The 20,174-nt window shown below is 36.1% G+C and overlaps 1 protein-coding gene across 1 annotated transcript in view; it reads left to right on the plus strand.

Annotated features, from left to right (window-relative positions):
- The window catches only part of RADX (RPA1 related single stranded DNA binding protein, X-linked), a 75,511-nt gene that overhangs the window by 48,242 nt on the left and 7,095 nt on the right, over nucleotides 1-20,174 (plus strand). The window contains exons 12-13 of the mRNA NM_001193976.1: nucleotides 9,975-10,265; nucleotides 17,089-17,256. Of these exons, the coding sequence (NP_001180905.1) occupies nucleotides 9,975-10,265; nucleotides 17,089-17,256 (459 nt within the window). The remainder of the gene's footprint in view (nucleotides 1-9,974; nucleotides 10,266-17,088; nucleotides 17,257-20,174) is intronic.

Raw genomic sequence — 20,174 nt, forward strand, 5'->3', positions numbered from 1 at the left:
ATATTGGCTGTGGGTTTGTCATAAATAGCTCTTATTATTTTGAGATACGTTCCATCAATACTGAATTTATTGAGAGTTTTTAGCATGAAGGGCTGTTGAATTTTGTCAAAGGCCTTTTCTGCATCTACTGAGATAATCATGTGGTTTTTGTATTTGGTTCTGTTTATATGCTGGATTATGTTTATTGATTTGCATATGTTGAACCAGTCTTGCCTCCCAGGGATGAAGCCCACTTGATCATGGTGGATAAGCTTTTCGATGTGCTGCTGGATTCAGTTTGCCAGTATTTTATTGAGGATTTTTGCATCGATGTTCATCAGGAATATTGGTCTAAAATTCTCATTTTTTTGTTGTTGTATCTCTGCCAGGCTTTGGTATTAGGATGATGTTGGCCTCGTAAAATGAGTTAGGGAGGATTTCCTCTTTTTCTGTTGATTGGAATACTTTCAGAAGGAATGGTACCAACTCCTCCTTGTACCTCTGGTAGAATTCAGCTGTGAATCCATCTGGTCCTGGACTTTTTCGGGTTGGTAGGCTATTAATTATTGCCTCAATTTCAGAGCCTGCTATTGGTCTATTCGGGGATTCAGCTTCTTCCTGGTTTAGTCTTGGGAGGGTGTAAGTGTCCAGGAAACTATTCATTTTTTCTAGATTTTCTAGTTGATTTGCGTAGAGGTGTTTATAGTATTCTCTGATGGTAATTTGTATTTCTGTGAGGTCGGTGGTGATATCCCCTTTATCATTTTTTATTGCATCTATTTGATTCTTCTCTCTTTTCTTCTTTATTAGTCTTTCTAGCGGTCTATCAATTTTGTTGATCTTTTCAAAAAACCAGCTCCTGGATTCATTGATGTTTTGGAGGGTTTTATGTGTCTCTATCTCCTTCAGTTCTGCTCTGATCTTAGTTATTTCTTGCCTTCTGCTAGCTTTTGAATGTGTTTGCTCTTGCTTCTCTAGTTTTTTAGTTGTGATGTTAGGGTGTCAATTTTAGATCTTTCCTGCTTTCTCTTGTGGGCATTTAGTGCTATAAATTTCCCTCTACACACTGCTTTAAATGTGTCCCAGAGATTCTGGTATGTTGTATCTTTGTTCTCATTGGTTTCAAAGAACATCTTTATTTCTGCCTTCATTTCGTTATGTACCCAGTAGTCATTCAGGAGCAGGTTGTTCAGTTTCCATGTAGTTGAGCGCTTTTGATTGAGTTTCTTAGTCCTGAGTTCTAGTTTGATTGCACTGTGGTCTGAGAGACAGTATGTTATAATTTCTGTTCTTGTACATTTACTGAGGAGTGCTTTACTCCCAACTATGTGGTCAATTTTGGAATAAGTGCGATGTGATGCTGAGAAGAATGTATATTCTGTTGCTTTGGGGTGGAGAGTTCTGTAGATGTCTATTAGGTCCGCTTGGTGCAGAGATGAGTTCAATTCCTGGATATCCTTGTTAACTTTCTGTCTTGTTGATCTGTCTAATGTTGACAGTGGGGTGTTAAAGTCTCCCATTATTATTGTATGGGAGTCTAAGTCTCTTTGTAAGTCTCTAAGGACATGCTTTATGAGTCTGGGTGCTCCTGTATTGGGTGCATATATATTTAGCATAGTTAGCTCTTTCTGATGAATTGATCCCTTTACCATTATGTAATGGCTTTCTTTGTCTCTTTTGATCTTTGATGGTTTAAAGTCTGTTTTGTCAGAAACTAGGATTGCAACCCCTGCTTTTTTTTGTTTTCCATTTGCTTGGTAGATCTTCCTCCATCCCTTTATTTTGAGCCTATGTGTGTCTCTGCATGTGAAATGGGTCTCCTGAATACAGCAAACTGATGAGTCTTGACTCTTTATCCAATTTGCCTGTTTGTGTCTTTTAATTGGACCATTTAGTCCATTTACATTTAAGGTTAATATTGTTATATATGAACTTGATCCTGTCATTGTGACATTAGCTGGTTATTTTGCTCGTTGGTTGATGCAGTTTCTTCCTAGCCTCGATGGTCTTTACAATTTGGCATGTTTTTGCAATGGCTGGTACCTGTTTTTCCTTTCCATGTGCTTCCTTCAGGATCTCTTGTAGGGCAGGCCTGGTGGTGACAAAATCTCTCAGCATTTGCTTGTCTGTAAAGGATTTTATTTCTCCTTCACTTATGAAACTTAGTTTGGCTGGATATGAAATTCTGGGTTGAAAATTCTTTTCTTTAAGAATGTTGAATATTGGCCCCCACCCTCTTCTGGCTTGTGGAGTTTCTGCCAAGAGATCTGCTGTTAGTCTGATGGGCTTCCCTTTGTGGGTAACCCGACCTTTCTCTCTGGCTGCCCTTAACATTTTTTCCTTCATTTCAACTTTGGTGAATCTGACAATTATGTGTCTTGGAGTTGCTCTTCTCGAGGATTATCTTTGTGGCATTCTCTGTATTTCTTGAATTTGAATGTTGGCCTGCCTTACTAGGTTGGGGAAGTTCTGAATGATATCCCGCAAAGTGTTTTCCAACTTGGTTCCATTTTCCCCCTCACTTTCAGGCACACCAATGAGACGTAGATTTGGTCTTTTCACATAATCCCATATTTCTTGGAGGCTTTGTTCATTTCTTTTTATTCTTTTTTCTCTACACTTCTCTTCTCGCTTCGTTTCATTCATTTGATCTTCAATCACTGATACTCTTTCTTCCAGTTGATTAAGTTGGTTACTGAAGCTTGTGCATTTGTCACGTAGTTCTTGTGTTATGGTTTTCATCTCTATCAGTTCTTTTAAGGACTTCTCTACATTGGTTATTCTAGTTAGCCATTCGTCAAATCTTTTTTCAAGGTTTTTAGTTTCTTAGCGCTGGTTACATAGTTCCTCCTTTAGCTCTGAGAAGTTTGATGGACTGAAGCCTTCTTCTCTCAACTCAACAAAGTTATTCTCCGTCCAGCTTTGTTCCATTGCAGGTGATGAGCTGCATTCCTTTGGAGGGGGAGATGCGCTCTGATTTTTTGAATGTCCAGCTTTTCTGCACTGCCTGCTTTTTCGCCATCTCTGTGGTTTTATCTGCCTTTGGTCTTTGATGATGGTGACGTAGTGATGGGGTTTTGGTGTGGGTGTCCTTTCTGTTTGTTACTTTTCCTTCTAACAGTCAGGACCCTCAGCTGCAGGTCTGTTGGAGTTTGCTTGAGGTCCACTACAGACCCTGTTTGCCTGGGTATTAGCAGCGGAGGCTGCAGAAGATAGAATCTTGCTGAACAGCGAGTGTTGCTGTCTGATTCTTGCTCTGGAAGCTTCATCTCAGGGGTGTACTCAGCTGTGTGAGGTGTGAGGTGTCAGTCTGCACCTAGTGGGGGATGTCTCCCAGTTAGGCTCCTCAGGAGTCAGGGACCCACTTACCCACTTGAGCAGGCAGTCTGTCCGTTCTCAGATCTCAGTCTCTGTCCTAGGAGGTTCACTGCTCTCTTCAAAGCTGTCAGATAGGGATATTTACCTCTGCCGAGGTGTCTGCTGCTTTTTGTTTAGCTATGCTCTGTCCCCAGAGGTGGAGTCTACAGAGGCATGCCAGCCTCCTTGAGCTGTGGTGGGCTCCACCCAATTCAAACTTTCCAGCGACTTTGTTTACCTACTTAAGCCTCAGCAATGGTGGGAGCCCCTCCCCCAGCCTCGCTGCCGCCTTACAGTTGAATCTCAGACTGCTGTGCTAGCAATGAGGGAGGCTCTGTGGGTGTGGGAACCTCCAGGTCAGGTGTGGGATATAATCTCCTGGTGTGCCATTTGCTGGAACCCTTGGTAAAGCACAGCATTAGGGTGGGAGTTACCCGATTTTCCAGGTGTTCTGTGTCTCAATTTCCTTTGGCTAGGAAAAGGAATTCCCTTCCCCCTTGCACTTCCCAGGTGAGGCGATGCCTTGCCCTGCTTCAGCTCTCGCTGGTCAGGCTGCACCCGTGGACCAGCACCAACTGTCCGACACACCCCAGTGAGATGAACCCGGTACCTCAGTTGAAAATGCAGAAATCACCCATCTTCTGTGTCACTCACGCTGGGAACTTCAGGCTGGAGTTGTTCCTATTTGGCCATCTTGGGTGCACCTGCCTATCCCAACTATGTGTTTTTAATTTGAGCTCATCCTTTTTTATGGCTGCATAGTATTCCATGGTGTATATGTGCCACATTTTCTTTTTTTTTTTTTTTTTTTTTTTTTTTGAGATGGAGTCTCACTCTGTCACCCAGGCTGGAGTGCAGTGGCCGGATCTCAGCTCACTGCAAGCTCCGCCTCCCGGGTTCACACCATTCTCCTGCCTCAGCCTCCCGAGTAGCTGGGACTACAGGCGTCTGCCACATCGCCCAGCTAGTTTTTTGTATTTTTTAGTAGAGACGGGGTTTCACCATGTTAGCCAGGATGGTCTCGATCTCCTGACCTCGTGATCCACATTTTCTTAATCCAGTCTATCATTGATGTACATTTGGGTTGGTTCCAAGTCTTTGCTATTGTGAATAGTACCACAATAAACATACATGTGCATGTGTCTTTATAGCAGCCTGATTTATAATCCTTTGGGTATATACCCAGTAACGGGATGGCTGGGTCAAATGGTATTTCTAGTTCTAGAGCCTTGAGGAATCGGCTGTGGCAGTTTCTTAAAATAAGACAGCAATAAATTTTGCCACATCAGTGGACTTTTCCTTTCAGGAAAGATTTCTCTTCAGCATGTGATGCTGTTTGACAGCATTTTATCCACAGTAGAACTTCTTTCAAAATTGGAGTCACTGCTTTCAAACCTTGCCACTGCTTTATCTATTATGCTAAGCGTATGTAATATTCTAAATTCTTTATTTTCATTTTAACAATATTCACAACATCTTCACCAGGAATAGATTCAATCTCAAAAAAAAAAAAAAAAAAAAAAAAAAAAACACCTTTGTTCATTTGTAAGAAGCAACTCTTCATCCATTCAAGTTTTATAAAGAGATTGCAGCAATTTAGTAACATCTTCAGACTCCACTTCTAATGCTAGTTCTCCTGCCATTTCCACCACTTCTGCAGTTACTTCCTACCCTAAAATGTTGAACCCCTCAAAGTCATCTATGGGGGTTGGAATCAATTTCTTCTAAACTCCTGTTAATGTTGATATTTTGACCTCCTTCCATAAATCACAAATAACTTTAAATGGCATCTAGAATGGTGAATCCTTTCCACAAGGTGTTCAAATTTCCAGGAGGTTTTCAGTTTTCCCTTTGCCCAGATACATCAGAGGAATCACTATGGTAGCTGTAGCCTTATGAAATGCATTTCTTAAGAATTAAGACTTGAAAGTCAGAATTACTCCTTGATCCATGGGCTTCTGAATGGTTGTTGTGTTTGCAGGCACCAAAACAACATTGAACTCTTTGTACATCTCCATCAGAGCTCCTGAGTGACCAGGTGCATTGTCAGTGAGCAGTAATATTTTGAGGGGAATCTTTTTATCTGAGCAGTAGGTCTCCATAGTGGGCTTAAAATATTCAGTAAACTATACCATAGACAGATGTGCTGTCATTGAGGCTTTGTTCCATTTCTAGAGCACAGGCAAAGTAGATTTAGCATAATTCTTAAGGGCCCTAGGATTTTTGGTAAATGAGCATTGGTTTCAACTTAAAGTTGCATTAGCCCCTAAGAAGAGAGTCAGCCTGTCCTTTGAAGATTTAAAGCTAGGCATTAACTTTTCCTCTCTAACTATGAAAGTCTCAGATGGCATCTTCTTCCAATACAAAGCTATTTTATCTCCATTGAAAATCTGTTGTTCAGTGTAGCCACCTTCATCAGTTATCTTAGCTGGATTTTCTGGATAACTTGCAGCTTCTACATCAGAACTTGTTGCTTCACCTTGCACTTTTATGTTATGGAGATAGCTTCTTTCTTAAACCTCATGAACCAATCTCTGCTAGCTTCCAACTTTTCTTCTCCAGCTTTGTCACTTCTCTTAGCCTTCATAGAATTGAAGAGAGTTAGGGCCTTGCTAGTAATTAGGCTTTGGCCTTAGGGAATATTGTGGCTAGCATGATCTTCTATTCAGACCACCAACACTTTCTCCAGATCAGCAATAAGGCTGTTTCACCTTGTTATCATGCATGTGTTCACTAGAATAGCATTACTTTCCTTCAGTAACTTTTCCTTTGCATTCTCAACTTGGCTAATTGTTTGGCTCAGAAGGCCTTAGTTTTCAGCCTATCTTGGTTTTTGGCATGCCTTCCTCACTAAACTAAATTGTTTCTAGTTTTTGATTTAAAATGAGAGATGTGTGACTCTCCTTTCATTTGAACACTTAGAAAACATTATAAGGTTATTAATTGGCCTAATTTCAATATTATTTTGTCTTAGGGAGTAGGGAGACTTGAGGAAACTACCATTTGAGAATAATTTAACAATACCTAATTTGTTAGGAATGTGTTATACTCTGTGACCTAGAAATTCCATTTATGCCTTTGGCCATATAGGGAGACATATTCCAAGATGTTTTTTGGAACATTATTTATAATAGGGAATATTGAAAGCTAAATTTTAATTAACAGAGGATTATAAATATAACATATTAGTATACTGTAATACTATATTGCAGTTTTAATGAATGAATTAGATCTATATGTGTCAACATGGTCACTAATGTATTCCCAGGTAGTTTCATGATAGCTTTGGCTTTTTCTGTGCTTGTAAATTCAAAAGTCATTCATTTTGTGAATATACAATTAATATGTTTGTGTGGTTTGTGCTTATATCTAGTAACTCAGAAATACATTTGAAAAGTTAACAGTAACACAAGGCATTACAGGTAGCCTCTGGCTTTCACTAGTCTTTAAAAATCTGTTATATGCTTGCTACTAAACATACTGACTGGAATCCCCTGTTATTTTTCAGCCTTGTAGATCTTGCATCAGGGTGGGATCAGTGGAGGCAAGAAGGAGAGGCAGAGAAAATAGCTCCTTTTCCTCCCCCATGTCTCCATACACCCCATCACTTTTTTTTTGGTGGGGGGGACAGAGTCTTGCTCGGTCACCCAGGCAGGAGTGCAATGGCACGATCATGGCTCACTGCAGCCTTGACCTACCAGGCTCAAGTGTTCCTCCCACCTCAGCTACTCCAGTAGATGGGGCCATAGGTGTGTGCCACAATGTCTGCTTATTATTATTATTATTATTATTATTATTATTATTATTTTGTACAGACAGGGTCTCCCTATGTTGCCTAAGCAGGTCTTGAACTCTGGGCCTCAAGCAGTCCTCCTGCCTCAGGCTCCTAAAGTGCTGGAATTACAGGTGTGAGCCTGCCTCTATCAACCTACCACTCTTATCCACATAATGAAATGCTTGGAGTAGATGTTTTTAAAAAATTCACCATGCCTACGTACATACATTTGAATTGCATTCTTTTTTTAACCTTATGACTTAAATGTAAATGTTCCTCATTAAAACATTGAACCAATCTCACCAGAAATGAGTAAAATAGATAATTGAAATAATAGAATGAAAATTATAATTGTAAAATATAAAAATATAATTTTGCTAAGTAATTAACCTATATTTTAGCTATGCATTAAGTTTAAAATATAACATGTTTCATATAGTAATTTTATTAATATTCAAAAAAACTAGTTCATGATTTTCCATCTTATTTTTAGAAAAACCTGACCTCTAGATATATTTTGTCTCTTTCCTGTTTATTGCCTTTGATTTGTTACTATTCACAACCAATACCTGCCAGTGTCTCCTGTATTGATTTCATACCTATTTGTATTAGTTAATTATGAAGATATAATTGAGGTAGGTAATTGTAGTCCCCAGTTACTAAAATAAAAAAAAAAAACATGTTTCTTTAGAGGAATTTTTCATATAAACATTTGTATCTTGGCAGTCCTTAATATTAACACTCAAATAAGAAAATATGCATAGAAAATATTCTGACTTCTTCCGAACAGGTCAATCATATAATTGTTTTCTATAAGGTAGATGTAAGTACTTAATTTTTAAAAATTAGAATAGCATATCACTTTTTCTTTTGCATGCTGTATTCTAAAATAAGTCAAGCAGGAATGTTTCATATGGGTTAGATCACTGTAATACCTACTAATCATTGTTCTGATTATGTACTTTTATTAGTTTGAGAAGAGATTTACTTCTAGAAGATACAAAAGATGAAGTCATTTCCCAATCATCAATTTAGTCCTACTAACTCTTTTTCTCAGCTTTGATTTATTCCTTTTGATCTTTTTATGTGTGACTAAGTTTTTTAGCCCTTTTGTTATCAATCATTATTATAGGAATTTGTGTGTTCATCAACTGAATTTTTAGTTTAAAAAACTCTTTTGTAGTATTGCAATATTTTAAATTCCTGATGAGTAAGAAGTATGTGTTCAACTTCTTCATTTTCCCTTACAACTCAAGCTAATACTTTACCTTGTAATAAGTTTTCAATAAGTCTCCAGCTAGGCTTAAGAAACCAAGCAAGTACTCTGGGAATATGTAATAAAGTCTGATAATCAGAAGTAGTATATCAACCATACTGAAACCTTGCTATTGCAGCCACCTTCTGCCTCAGCAAAGTTTTTTATGCTAGGATAAGAATACCAGGACATAAGCAAGAAAGCAAGTCAGCAACTTTGGTAAACTCTGAAGCTGTCAGCCTGTCTCAGCTAGCAGAAATGTTGTTCCAAAATTAATTTTTTTTCTGATTTTACTGTGTTTCTGATTCTACCGTGGTACATTATTTATTCAAAATATTACTTGTACCAAATTCCTTAACACAATGTCTGGCACATAATAGGTGCTTTGTAATTGTTTGCTGAACGAATGTCATAATTTATATGTGCATTATCTGTTCTCACACTGCTATAAATGACTGCCTGAGACTGGGTAATTTATAAAGAAAAGAGGTTTAATTGGCTCACAGTTCCACATGGCTGGGAAACCTACAATCATGCCAGGCACGTCTTATATGGCAGCAGGCAAGAGAGAGAGTGTGTGCAGGAAGAAATGTCAAACACTTATAAAACCATCAGATCTTGTGAGAACTATCTCATCATGAGAACAGCATGGGAGAACCACCCCCCATGATCCAATCACCTCTCACTAGGTCTCTCCCTCAACACCTGCGGATTACAACTCAAGATGAGATTTGGGTAGGAATACAAAGCCTAACTATATCAATAAGGGATAAATTATATTCTGCATTAGAAACTTAATTTGTTAGATTTTAATCATACATAAATGATAATTTGATTTCATAATAGAGAACAACAAAAATTGAGGGGGTCTTTCATCTCAATTTCATTCCCTTTTTGTTTTCCATATTTTATTTATATCTGAAAGGAGTGTCATATATAATAAATAAATGGCCCCTTTGTTTTTTGGTTTTTGTTTTGTTTTAATTTTTTTTTAGAGACAGGTCTCTCTATGTTAACTAGGCTGATCTTGAACTCCTGGCTTCAAGTGATCCTCCAGCCTCAGCTTCCAAAAATGCTGAGATTACAGGCATGAGCCACCATGCCCAACCCCTAAATGGCCCCTCTGAAGGAGAGAAGTATTGAAGAAGGAGACTGTATTTGTTCAGATTACTTTTAGCAGAGATTAACAAAGTTTTATTTTAGGCTCAAATTTCCACCAAGAGTGAGTGATCTCTAATCATGAATTTGATTTAATTTGGATTTGTCACTGAATATAAAAAGAACATATGTTTAAGAGCATTTAGAACATTTGGAAAAAGTAGAAAGAAGGTAACTACAAATCTTCATAATTCCAACAACAGAGAAAACAATGTCACTTTAGTATTTTACTGTAAAAATTTATTTTGAAAGTGAATTTAGTTCCTCACTTTAATAAGAATTTTCTTTTGTATATTCATTTTATATTTTGTAGGTGGTTGTTTGATTTTTAATGTTACTTAAACTCTTCCTCATTTATCTGTGTGGTTTTTTTTTTTTTTTTTTGCAGTGAATGACTTTATTTGATTAGTTTATAGATCAATTGTGTCTATCTCATTGTGTCTTTAACAGGTCGAGCAAATACAAATGCTAGTCTGCAAGGGAAAGCCAGAAAAACCATAAGTGATAGGTGGGAGAGTCAGCTGTGGAGGGAGAAAAAGTTTGGCTTAATAGATCACCTACACTACAGCCATGTTTATCCTGAAAGTATTCCACGGAAATTTATGTTTGAACACAGAAAGTTTCTTAGTGAGCAGTATAATTCTCAGCCTGCAAAATATGTACCACCAGAAGGAAGGCCCCCAAAACTTGATGATTTTAAGAGTGCCCGAAGCCTTGGACATTTTGAAGTAACCATACTAGGTAAGTCCCCTGTTCTTTTTGAATATCATTAATTTAACATATTTTAAATATACCTACTATTTTGCTTTAAAAATTTAAGCCCTTCCCACAAAAACATTAAGCCCAAGAGAAGTTCTTGTTTGGCTCAAACAAAAGGAATGGAGCACTAATTATGGAATAAATGAAGCTCTAATTGTGTGCTTCTAAACATTGGCAGTCCTTGGAAAGTATCTGGGGAGAGAAGAATGGGAGAACTAAGGGAATTTTCCTCATTCCTAACTATCTGACTACTTCTAAGGCAGCTTCTGTTCTCCCTGAGCCACCACTTTCTTGCCTATGTTCTCTGCTTCTTCATTCATTGGAACCACTGAAGGGTAAAGTGTAAGGTAAAGAGAAGAAAGAATACTAATCAAAAGAAGCCCTACAAAAAAAAGGTCTGTTTAGACCCTCAAGATAATAAAATAATCAAGTAACTAAAGTTGACTGGAAAAAAGTTATTGAAAAAACTTCCCTTGTCTGGTAAGAGGAAATAAGCTGATTTACCCAGGTTTTTCAAAATTGAGAGGTAGCTATGGAACTTACAGAAATTTAAAGAAGTCAAAACATTTTAAAACTTAGATTTTTGTTTGTTTGTTTCTGAAAGATGAAAAATTACACACAAAAAAATTCTAAAACAAAATCTTAGCTAAAATGACTCGGAGTCAAGGAAGACAATGCATTTGTGTTTCACAGGAAGATCTTAGTACCAGGTCTTATTACCTAAAATGAAGGAATGAGGAAAAAATTATAAGCAAATTAACTTAATGACCGAATAATGTAGTTCATGGATTTTTACATTTGTAGTACTGGACATCTTGGCCGGTTAGTTCAGTTGGTGAGAGCGTGGTGCTAACATTTGCATTCCTTGGATGAATTGCCTTGACCTTTATCAAGATTCTCTTTTCCCTTTTATTCTCTCCCAACCCCTCTTCCCTACCTCCTCACATATAAATATGTACAGACATGTGAGTATGTATGTAATCTATGAAAAGTCTGAATTCTCACTGACTCCATTAGAAAATCACAGACCTAAGTTTCAAATGCTTTTTCACTAGACTGCATTACTTGGTCTCTTCAGGTAGTTCATCAACTTTAGTTTTGTATCTAGGAAACAAAAATTATAGCAAAATTTCCCATCCATCAAAAATAATCATGGTTAATGGACACAAAAAAATAGAAAGAATGCATAAGACCTACAATTTGGTAGCACAGTAAGGTGACTATGGTCAATAATAATTTAATTGTACATTTAAAAATAACTAAAAGAGCATAATTGCATCATTTGTAACTCAAAGGATAAATGTTTGAAGGGATGGATACCCCATTTACCCTGATGTGATTTTCACATATTGCATGCCTATATCAAAATATCTCATGTACCCCATAAATATCTACACCTATATACCCACAAAAACTAAAAATTAAAAAAGGTAACCATGGAAATGATGAGTTCATCTAGAAACTAGAACTTGAATTTTTTCTCACTTTTAAAATGTTACTGCTCTATTAAAACAGTTTGACTAAGACTTCTCAGCTGTACTACATGTAATTATAAACTTGTGTAGCTTTGGCTATGAGTCAGCTAAAAGCAGGAATCAAATGTGAAGAAGGAAATGTCATCATTCCTCCCACTAGCTTTAATCCATATTAGAAGTATGCTGTTTCTATATAAATTTTGTATCCTACATTTTTCCAAGGATGGTTTACATAGTTAAAAGACAGTGGAAAATAAACCATTTATGAATGAAACAAAACAGAACATTTTAAAGGAAGCACAAAAAGTAGGTATTACTAGGTACTTGCAAATAACCAAATTTCTACCATTGGCAATAATTTTCTGTGCTTTCTGGCAGGAAGGGAGAAGGGTTTGTTTTTAGTAGTTATTTCTTTTTTCTGGTGATATATTTAATTTTAAAGCCAAAATAAACCTTGGATACCTTCTAGTCTTACCCTTGGCTAGGTAAAAGCCAGACCATGATTAGAAATCAGATCTCCTGAGTCTCTAAATGTATCATCTGTTGCAGAGAAAACAATTTATATAGGAACCCTGCTATTTTTTTTCCTCAAACAAAATTCAAGTCTGAATTAACTATGAAATTATTGTGTAAGTAGCACAGGATAACAAATGGGTTATCTTCAACTGTAGCTTTTTTTTAAAAAAAAAAAAGGTATGTAAATGATCTTCAGATAGTTGCTTTGTGCATCAACATTTTAATATACCTAACCAGTATAATCATTAGTCATATCTTAATAAAGCATTTCTATAAAGGAATATATTTTCACTTTATTATTATATAATCCAAGTACTTCACGCTCTAATAGTTTAACTTAATAAAGGGATAAAACTTAGAGAGCTGGGATAAAAGGTACTGGATCCAGTGATTCTCATACAGTCTTGTTGGGAGGGGGTATCTTATCAAAGTTATCTACAAGAGGCCTATTCATACTTCTTAGAATTCTGATACACACTAGAGAAGCAGCCCATTCAGTCTACTCCATTCATAAGAGAGACTTATTGCCACAGAGAGAATGCCACTGCCAAGAACACATCCTGTCCATCAGGTATAAAGGAGTAAATTAAAGGTTGAAAACTACTATGCTTTAAGTAGTACTTGAAGTATAGACAATGTCTATATTCTAACACTATCTAGTACTATCTATATTCATATCTTCATTCATTCAAGTACTATCTACATCTATACTTCAAGCACTACTTAGAATGAGAGCTGAATATCAGATGTGAAAGTGCTGAATTTGTCATATCTTTTAGGAAAGTATGAACCCAAGTTGTATTATAAGACCAGACAAATGGTTTGTATATATTTTAGCATGGACATGAGCAATAAACTCAGAAGAGAGGAATAAATCTGTTATTACCATGCTATTTGTTAAAAGGTAGAATCCTAAAACTGAAAGATGACTTTAAACGTATCTTATACAAGGCGGCACGCTTGGTCAGTAAAGGGCCAAGTAGTAAATGTTTGAGGTTTTACAGGCCATACAATTTCTTTTGCAACTACTCAGCTCTGCTGTATTAATGTGAAAGCAACCATTGACAATATGTAAATAAATGCACATGGTTGTTTGAAAAAAACTGTATGTACACTAAAATTTGAACTTCATATTTTCATGTATCATAAAATATTGTTCTTTTGATTTTTTTTTAACTATTTAAAAATGTGAAAGCTATTCTTAGCTCATGGAATGTACAAAACCAGGGGCAGGCTGGATTTGCGCCCCCCAGTCATAATTTACCCTGTTCTAGACTCCTTAGTTAAGTCTCAGTTAAGACTGCCTAAACCAATCCAGGCAGATAAATCTGTATGATGTTTAAGGTTCTCTAAGCACGAAGATTGTCTCATTCAGTGGTACTATATTCTAGTGGTTTATTATACCTCTGCAATATCTTGCAAGTCTATAGAAGACCTCGTAATTTTGAAGTGTCTTATTCTTGGAGCCAAAAATGTTATTTGGACCACAACCCTGTTACTTGGTCATTACCTCTGACTGGAAGGGTGAATTGTTATTGAAAACATTGAATAGAATTATTAGTCTTCCTTCTTTCCCACAGTTCTGATGGCTCTCAGCAACCACCAGCTTGGTACCATGGCAATGTCAGAAACCTATCCTAGAAGCACTGGTTCTTGTCTTTAAATTCTTGCTGGGCCATCTCACCTGTCTCAAATCAATAGATTATAACCATTAAAACCTCAGCCCATTGCCTACCATGTAAGATCACACACTTTAAATAGAATATACTGAGGTGAAGTAACGAACTAGATTTTCAGTGCCCTTAGCCCAAGTACAAAATGTAAAATATGTTGGTCAGTCTTTATCAATTTTAAGAATTATTTCTCACCTTAAATATAAGAACACAGCTTTCAAAAGTTTTAATTGAACTTACAGGTGTTATAGTGTATCATTGGCTCTACTAACACTAATTTGTTTACCCATGAAATCTGATTAGTCAAAGTTTAAAAGTCATCTCCTCAATTTTCATTTGACTTAGATAATTAGGAACATAATCCAGCCAGCCTTTCCAAGTTGCTGAAGGCTGCCTATTTGTCTTTTAAAAGTCAAAAGATACAAACCCCAATAATAGTATTAATTGGTGAGGGAATCAACATTGAGGGAACCCAGTGCTATTCAGCTAATCTTTCAAATAGGCTTTCAGCAAGGAAGGTGGCATACCCCAGAGGTACAAATAATTGATCCTGAGCCCACAGGCTAATACCAAGGAGGGAAAAAATTATATTGGTCTGTTTGGCTGCTTTAATAAAAGAAAATATAAAGATGAGTAAAGCCTTATTATTTCAGTGTAACTGTAGTATATTAAATTACCTTGATGTCACAATTAATGTTATTAAAATTTGAAATTATCTTTTAAATGCATTTTACAGTAAAGGAAAAGAACAAACCACGTGACAAATTTTTCCAAAAAATACTTTGACAAAAAAATCTAGAAAAGATTATTTTAACAGCTCTCCTTACATCATAGCCATTTTTCTTGGGGTTTGTACAGGATATTTGTGTTCATTTATTGGTAATGGGAATATGGATGAATTTATATTTGAATACTCTTGCACAAATGTCTTAAATTCTATTATTGAAAAATTGTAGGTAAAATGCACACATGTATATTTATTTACTCAATTTAAGAAATATTTATTGGGCATCTACTGTGTGCCTAGCACTCTTCTAAGTGCTAAAGTCACATTAGTGAACACAACAGATAAAAACCCTGCCCTATGAGAGCTTGTAGTAGAGTGAGATGGTGATAAGTGCTAAGAAAAAACAGTTGCTGGAGAGTGTTGTAGTAGGAAAGGGTTAAATTTTAAATAGCAGAGGTCTCCTGGAGAAAGGAACATTTCAGAAACCTGGTGGAGATGTAGTTATCTGGGGAAAAAACATTCTAGGCACAGAGGCAGCAAGCACAAAAGCCCTGAGGCCTATTGACTTAAACGTCTGTACTTTGAACTCTAGTAGTTTGTTTGTTTTTGAAACAGGGTATCACTCTGTTGCCCAGGCTGGAGTACAGTGGTACAATCTTGGCTCACTGCAACCTCTGCCCAAGTAGCTGGGACCACAGGCGCACACCACCACACCCAGTTTATTATTATTATAATTATTATTATTATTATTGTATTTTTGGTAGAGACGGGGTATCACCATGTTGCCCAGGCTGGTCTCGAACTCCTGGACTCAAGCAATCCGCTCACCTCGGCCTCCCAAAGTGCTGGAATTACAGGCATGAGCCACCACGCCCGACCAGAACTCTAGTTTTAATCAAACAGCTCAGTAAAAAATTCACTGATAATGCTGAAGCTCAACTCCCAATATTTTATAATTTAGAAAGCAACTCAAAATAATATCAATAACACACTAATATATCTGCTTTCTTGAAAATATCAAGATTTCCAAATTCTGATAGTTTCTCAGTTTTAAGGCATCCTTCCTTTTTTGTTTGCAAGTTGAAATGGTCAACGGTACATTTAATGCAGTGTTTTCTTTTTATTAAAAAATAAAATTAATGTTATATATATGAGTTAAATTTAGTCTTAGAATAAAGGATATAAGATACCAGCATGTGCACATTCATATGAGTCTTGCAGCATTGCTAGGAGTTGTAACATGGCTATGCTCCTTATAATACTGAATTAGAATTCTTAGAAAATTCTAGATGACGTGATTATTTCAGTTTATGGCTACCAAATTTTAGTAATCCTTAGAAAGCTCTAAGTGGCCTTTAGCTGTATGTTAAGTTAAATATATGAGATTTAATGTCATCTCCCCATCAAAAGCAAAGACTTGCATTTCTGGATTTGTTTGCAGCTTAACAAGAAGGATTTGGTTACCCATCATTGCCTGTACTCAGTACTTAAGAATCACTATAAGGGATGAATCAGAGAAATATTAAGGTCATATAATCTAGCTGACTAAATATCTGGGAAAGACCAAAAAGGAGGAGTTAAGGATAACTCTCAGGTTTCTGATTTGTGTCACTAAATGGAATTCACAGTTTCAAAGCTGTGCTCTGTGTGATTGTTTACCCTTACTCTAGCCAAGATGGTCTTTTACTCTGGTCTACACCTTTGGCTTGTGCTATTCCCTGCCATGCTTAAAATGCCCTCTTCTCTGTTTATTTAAATGCTATCCATCCTTTAGTACGTAGCTAGAATTCTTTTCTTCCTCTAGGAAGTCTTTTTTATCTACCCCAACTGACATTGACCCACATAAAAAGATGACAGTCAAAGGTCGGAATTCACTTTAGTTGTTCCCCCTTAGCCCTTTTTCTAGCACAACCTTTTATGGCCCTAATGGTGAGTGTGTGAACCATGTCTTGTATATTTGAGGACAGATGAGATGTAGCTACTACGTCATCCCCGACCTTGCATTAGTCAGATATCCTTGAGTCCAAATGGCAATAAGGGAACCAATAGTCATCTCCAAATTCCCCTGCCCCGGAATAGCACCTGTCCTAAATGACCAAGGAAACACTCTACATGTCATTTATGTGACCATGCTGTCCTCTGGATAGTAGATTCCAATCTTCCATCAGTAGGGGAAACCTTTTGAACTGTTATTTCCAGCAGTGGTGAAAGGTTGCACTGGAGTGTCTACTCTTTCAACAAATACCATGTATTCATAAATTGCAATACTAAGAGTTTAGTCTCCAGTTTTCAAACACATTTTTTTTCAGATCTAAAGCTCTCTGGAACATGTTGGGATCAAACCAGCAAACTTGGCATCAGTACCACATGCTAACCCACTGAACTTTTAATAACATATGAATTTTCTTTAACAGGTCTGAACCATGAGATAGCAATCGATGTTGCATTCCTACCCATGTATTGTCCAGAAGATATTCGAACATCTCAAATAGACACACTGTTGACCTCCATGAATTACAGCTGTGCATATCCACAGGACACAACTGGAAATGACCGATTGCCAGGTCCAAGAGCGGTTGCAGGTAAAACAATCTCAGTGTTCTTTTCATTCAGAAAAAAAAAAATTATAAACAGCCCTAACCTTAAGATGTTATTATGTAAACAGTTCTAGCCTTAAAATTTAATGTAGTTTTAATTAAAGGGTTATTTGGTAAATGTTCCCCAAGACTTATAAATGAGAATATGTCTTTTAAATAAATTGAATAGCTGTTTCGACTCTAGGCAAGCATTAAGAATATTATCTTATAATACAATTCCAAGTATAATTATTTCATCAGACATAAGTGGTATGCACATGGAACAGCACAAATTCTACTCTTTTCTTCCTTTTTCTCAGGTGACATGATTTGTCCTTTCACCTTGTAATTGCCTGAAATCACAATACCTCTATAGTATAATACAGTAAAATTGTTCCCTCTTATAAATGTGTAGTTATTCCAATGCTATGCAATAAATTTCTTGAGAACTGCTAGGAGCATATGTATTCCCAATAGTGAAACTCTTCAACCAGCTAATTGTTTAGGTTGCTGCATAATATACTGAACTCTAAATTGTTTCTACGTACCTATAAAATTATCTGTCCAGTTATAATTACCCCATTCATGTTTTTCTGTTATTTCTAATTCCTAAGCATGTGGTAAAGTTTCTAGCAGTTTTCACTGAGCTTATCGGGATATTACATTTAAAATGGCTTTTAAGAAACGCCTTATTATCTTGGGATTTTCTGGCGGGTCTTTCTAAGCTGATGAAACTCTTGAGTGTATGTTGTTTTTGAATAAGTGTTATGAGCTGTGCCTGATGACAAAGTAATTTGAGGCAGTAACAGTTGCTACAAATTGAACTTGGGTACCTAATTTTATAAGAGCTGATTTTTTTTTTATTTTTCCCACAGTCCATTTTAGAGATGATGTACACTTGCAGTATTACTTTCTACATTGGAGCTCCTTAGACTTTCAGTAACTTCACATTTCTTAATTAGTGCCCTAACATGCAACTTAAATATTTGTGCACTCATGTATGCTGATGTTTCATATAATATCCACTTATGTCTCATGTCTTCTGCTATATGTCTACACTATTATTGATATAAAATGCCAGTTCAGCATTCTCAGCTAACTGCTTGGTGCTAGTGCCGGTATTCTTCCAGTAGTCACTAACATGGTCATATGAAAAATACCTGGTACCCTTCTGCTAACGCAGGTAATATTTGAGATGTGAAGGACAAGAATCACTAGGGAAGAAAAATTAATTCGTAATCACAAACAAAGTGGTTCATTTTGAGAGGAATACCATGGTTTTCATGACATAGCATTAATAATATGTATAATAATAATAATAATAGTAATAGTGTCCATTAAATTCTGTACCAAGCACTGTGCCTGGGCATTTTATATGGTACAACTAATCCTAATAAGAATCTCACAAGGTGAACCTTATTATCCCCTATTTATAGATAACTGGACTGAAAATCAGAGAGATTCACTAGCATGAGTAAGCTAGATTTTGAAACCTGATCCGATTCCAAACTTTTTCTTTCCTTTCATTATTCTAAACTGAAAGATAAAAATAGTTACAAAATGATATAATGCAGTGTCTCATGGTATAATACTAGTGTCATCTTTCAAACATTCTTTATAAAGTAGTTTCTTTTTTATTACAAAAGCTATACACATTAATAATTTAAAAATTCAAATACTACAGAAAGGTACCAGGTAAAAATGAAAACTCCCCTCCTTGCCTTCCCAGGTCCAGCCCTTTCCACCAACTCACTCACCTATTCTCAGGAGATAACCAGTATTATCTGAACTCTTTAAGAAATGATTTTTGCATGTGAAAGTATGTATTCTATTGCTCTCTTTCTCAAATAAATACGCAAAAATGGAATTAGTAAACATATGGTTCTATAGCCAGCTTTTTCCCTTTGACAGTATATCTTTGACATATTTCATATTAGTATATAGAAAGCTACCTCGTTCTTTTTAATAACTACAAAGTATTCCACTGTGTGGATGTGCCAAAATTTATTTGACCAGTCTCCTACTGGTAGACATTTAGATTGTTTCCAAATGTTTTTGCTATTAACAAACAGTACTGCATGAATATCCATTATGTGTGTGTGTGTGTGTCAATAAAATCTTTACACTTGTTTCACTTAAAATAATGTTCCACCCATGTTCCTAAAAAAGACATAATTTCATTCTTTTTATGGCTAAATAGTATTCCACAGGGCATACTTATACAAGAGATATGTAATTTTGGTAGATACTGTCAAATGATTCTCTAAAGCGGTTATACTAATTTACACTAGAACCAAAAGCAAGAGTGCCACTTTACTAATGCCCTTGTAAAAACTAGATATTGGTCTTACTAATCTATGGCGGATAGATAGGCAAAAATATATATTATTATTTTGATTTGCATTCATCAATCATTTCTGAGCTTTAAAATCTTAATACATTTGTTGGCCATTTATATTTTTTTCTTTCTATATACTTTCTATGCTAGTTTTACCTTTCATTTGTCTCTATTTTTCCTTAATAATTTGTAACTTCTCTTTGCATATTAAAGAAATTAACCTTTTATCATGTGTTACAAAGACTTTTACCCCGTTTGACATTGTTTCAATGGGATGTTTTGGTTGTTGAAGTAATTTTACTCATATGCACTCAAATACACTAGATTTTTTATCTTGTGGCTGCTGGTTTTATGTCATACTCAGGCATCACTCTGGTCAAGACTACATTTTTTAAATTCACTGTCTTTTTCCAGCACTTTTAGAACTTCATCCATTATCTGATACATTTTTATTGTGATAAAACATACAGATCAAAATTTACTATTTTAACCATTTTATAGTTACTATTCAATGACACTAAGTACATTTACAATGTTGTGCAACCATCACCACTATTCATTTCCAAAACGTTTTAATCATCCCAAA

This window comes from Macaca mulatta, chromosome X (assembly GCF_049350105.2).
Source record: "Macaca mulatta isolate MMU2019108-1 chromosome X, T2T-MMU8v2.0, whole genome shotgun sequence".
Lineage (NCBI taxonomy): Eukaryota > Metazoa > Chordata > Mammalia > Primates > Cercopithecidae > Macaca > Macaca mulatta.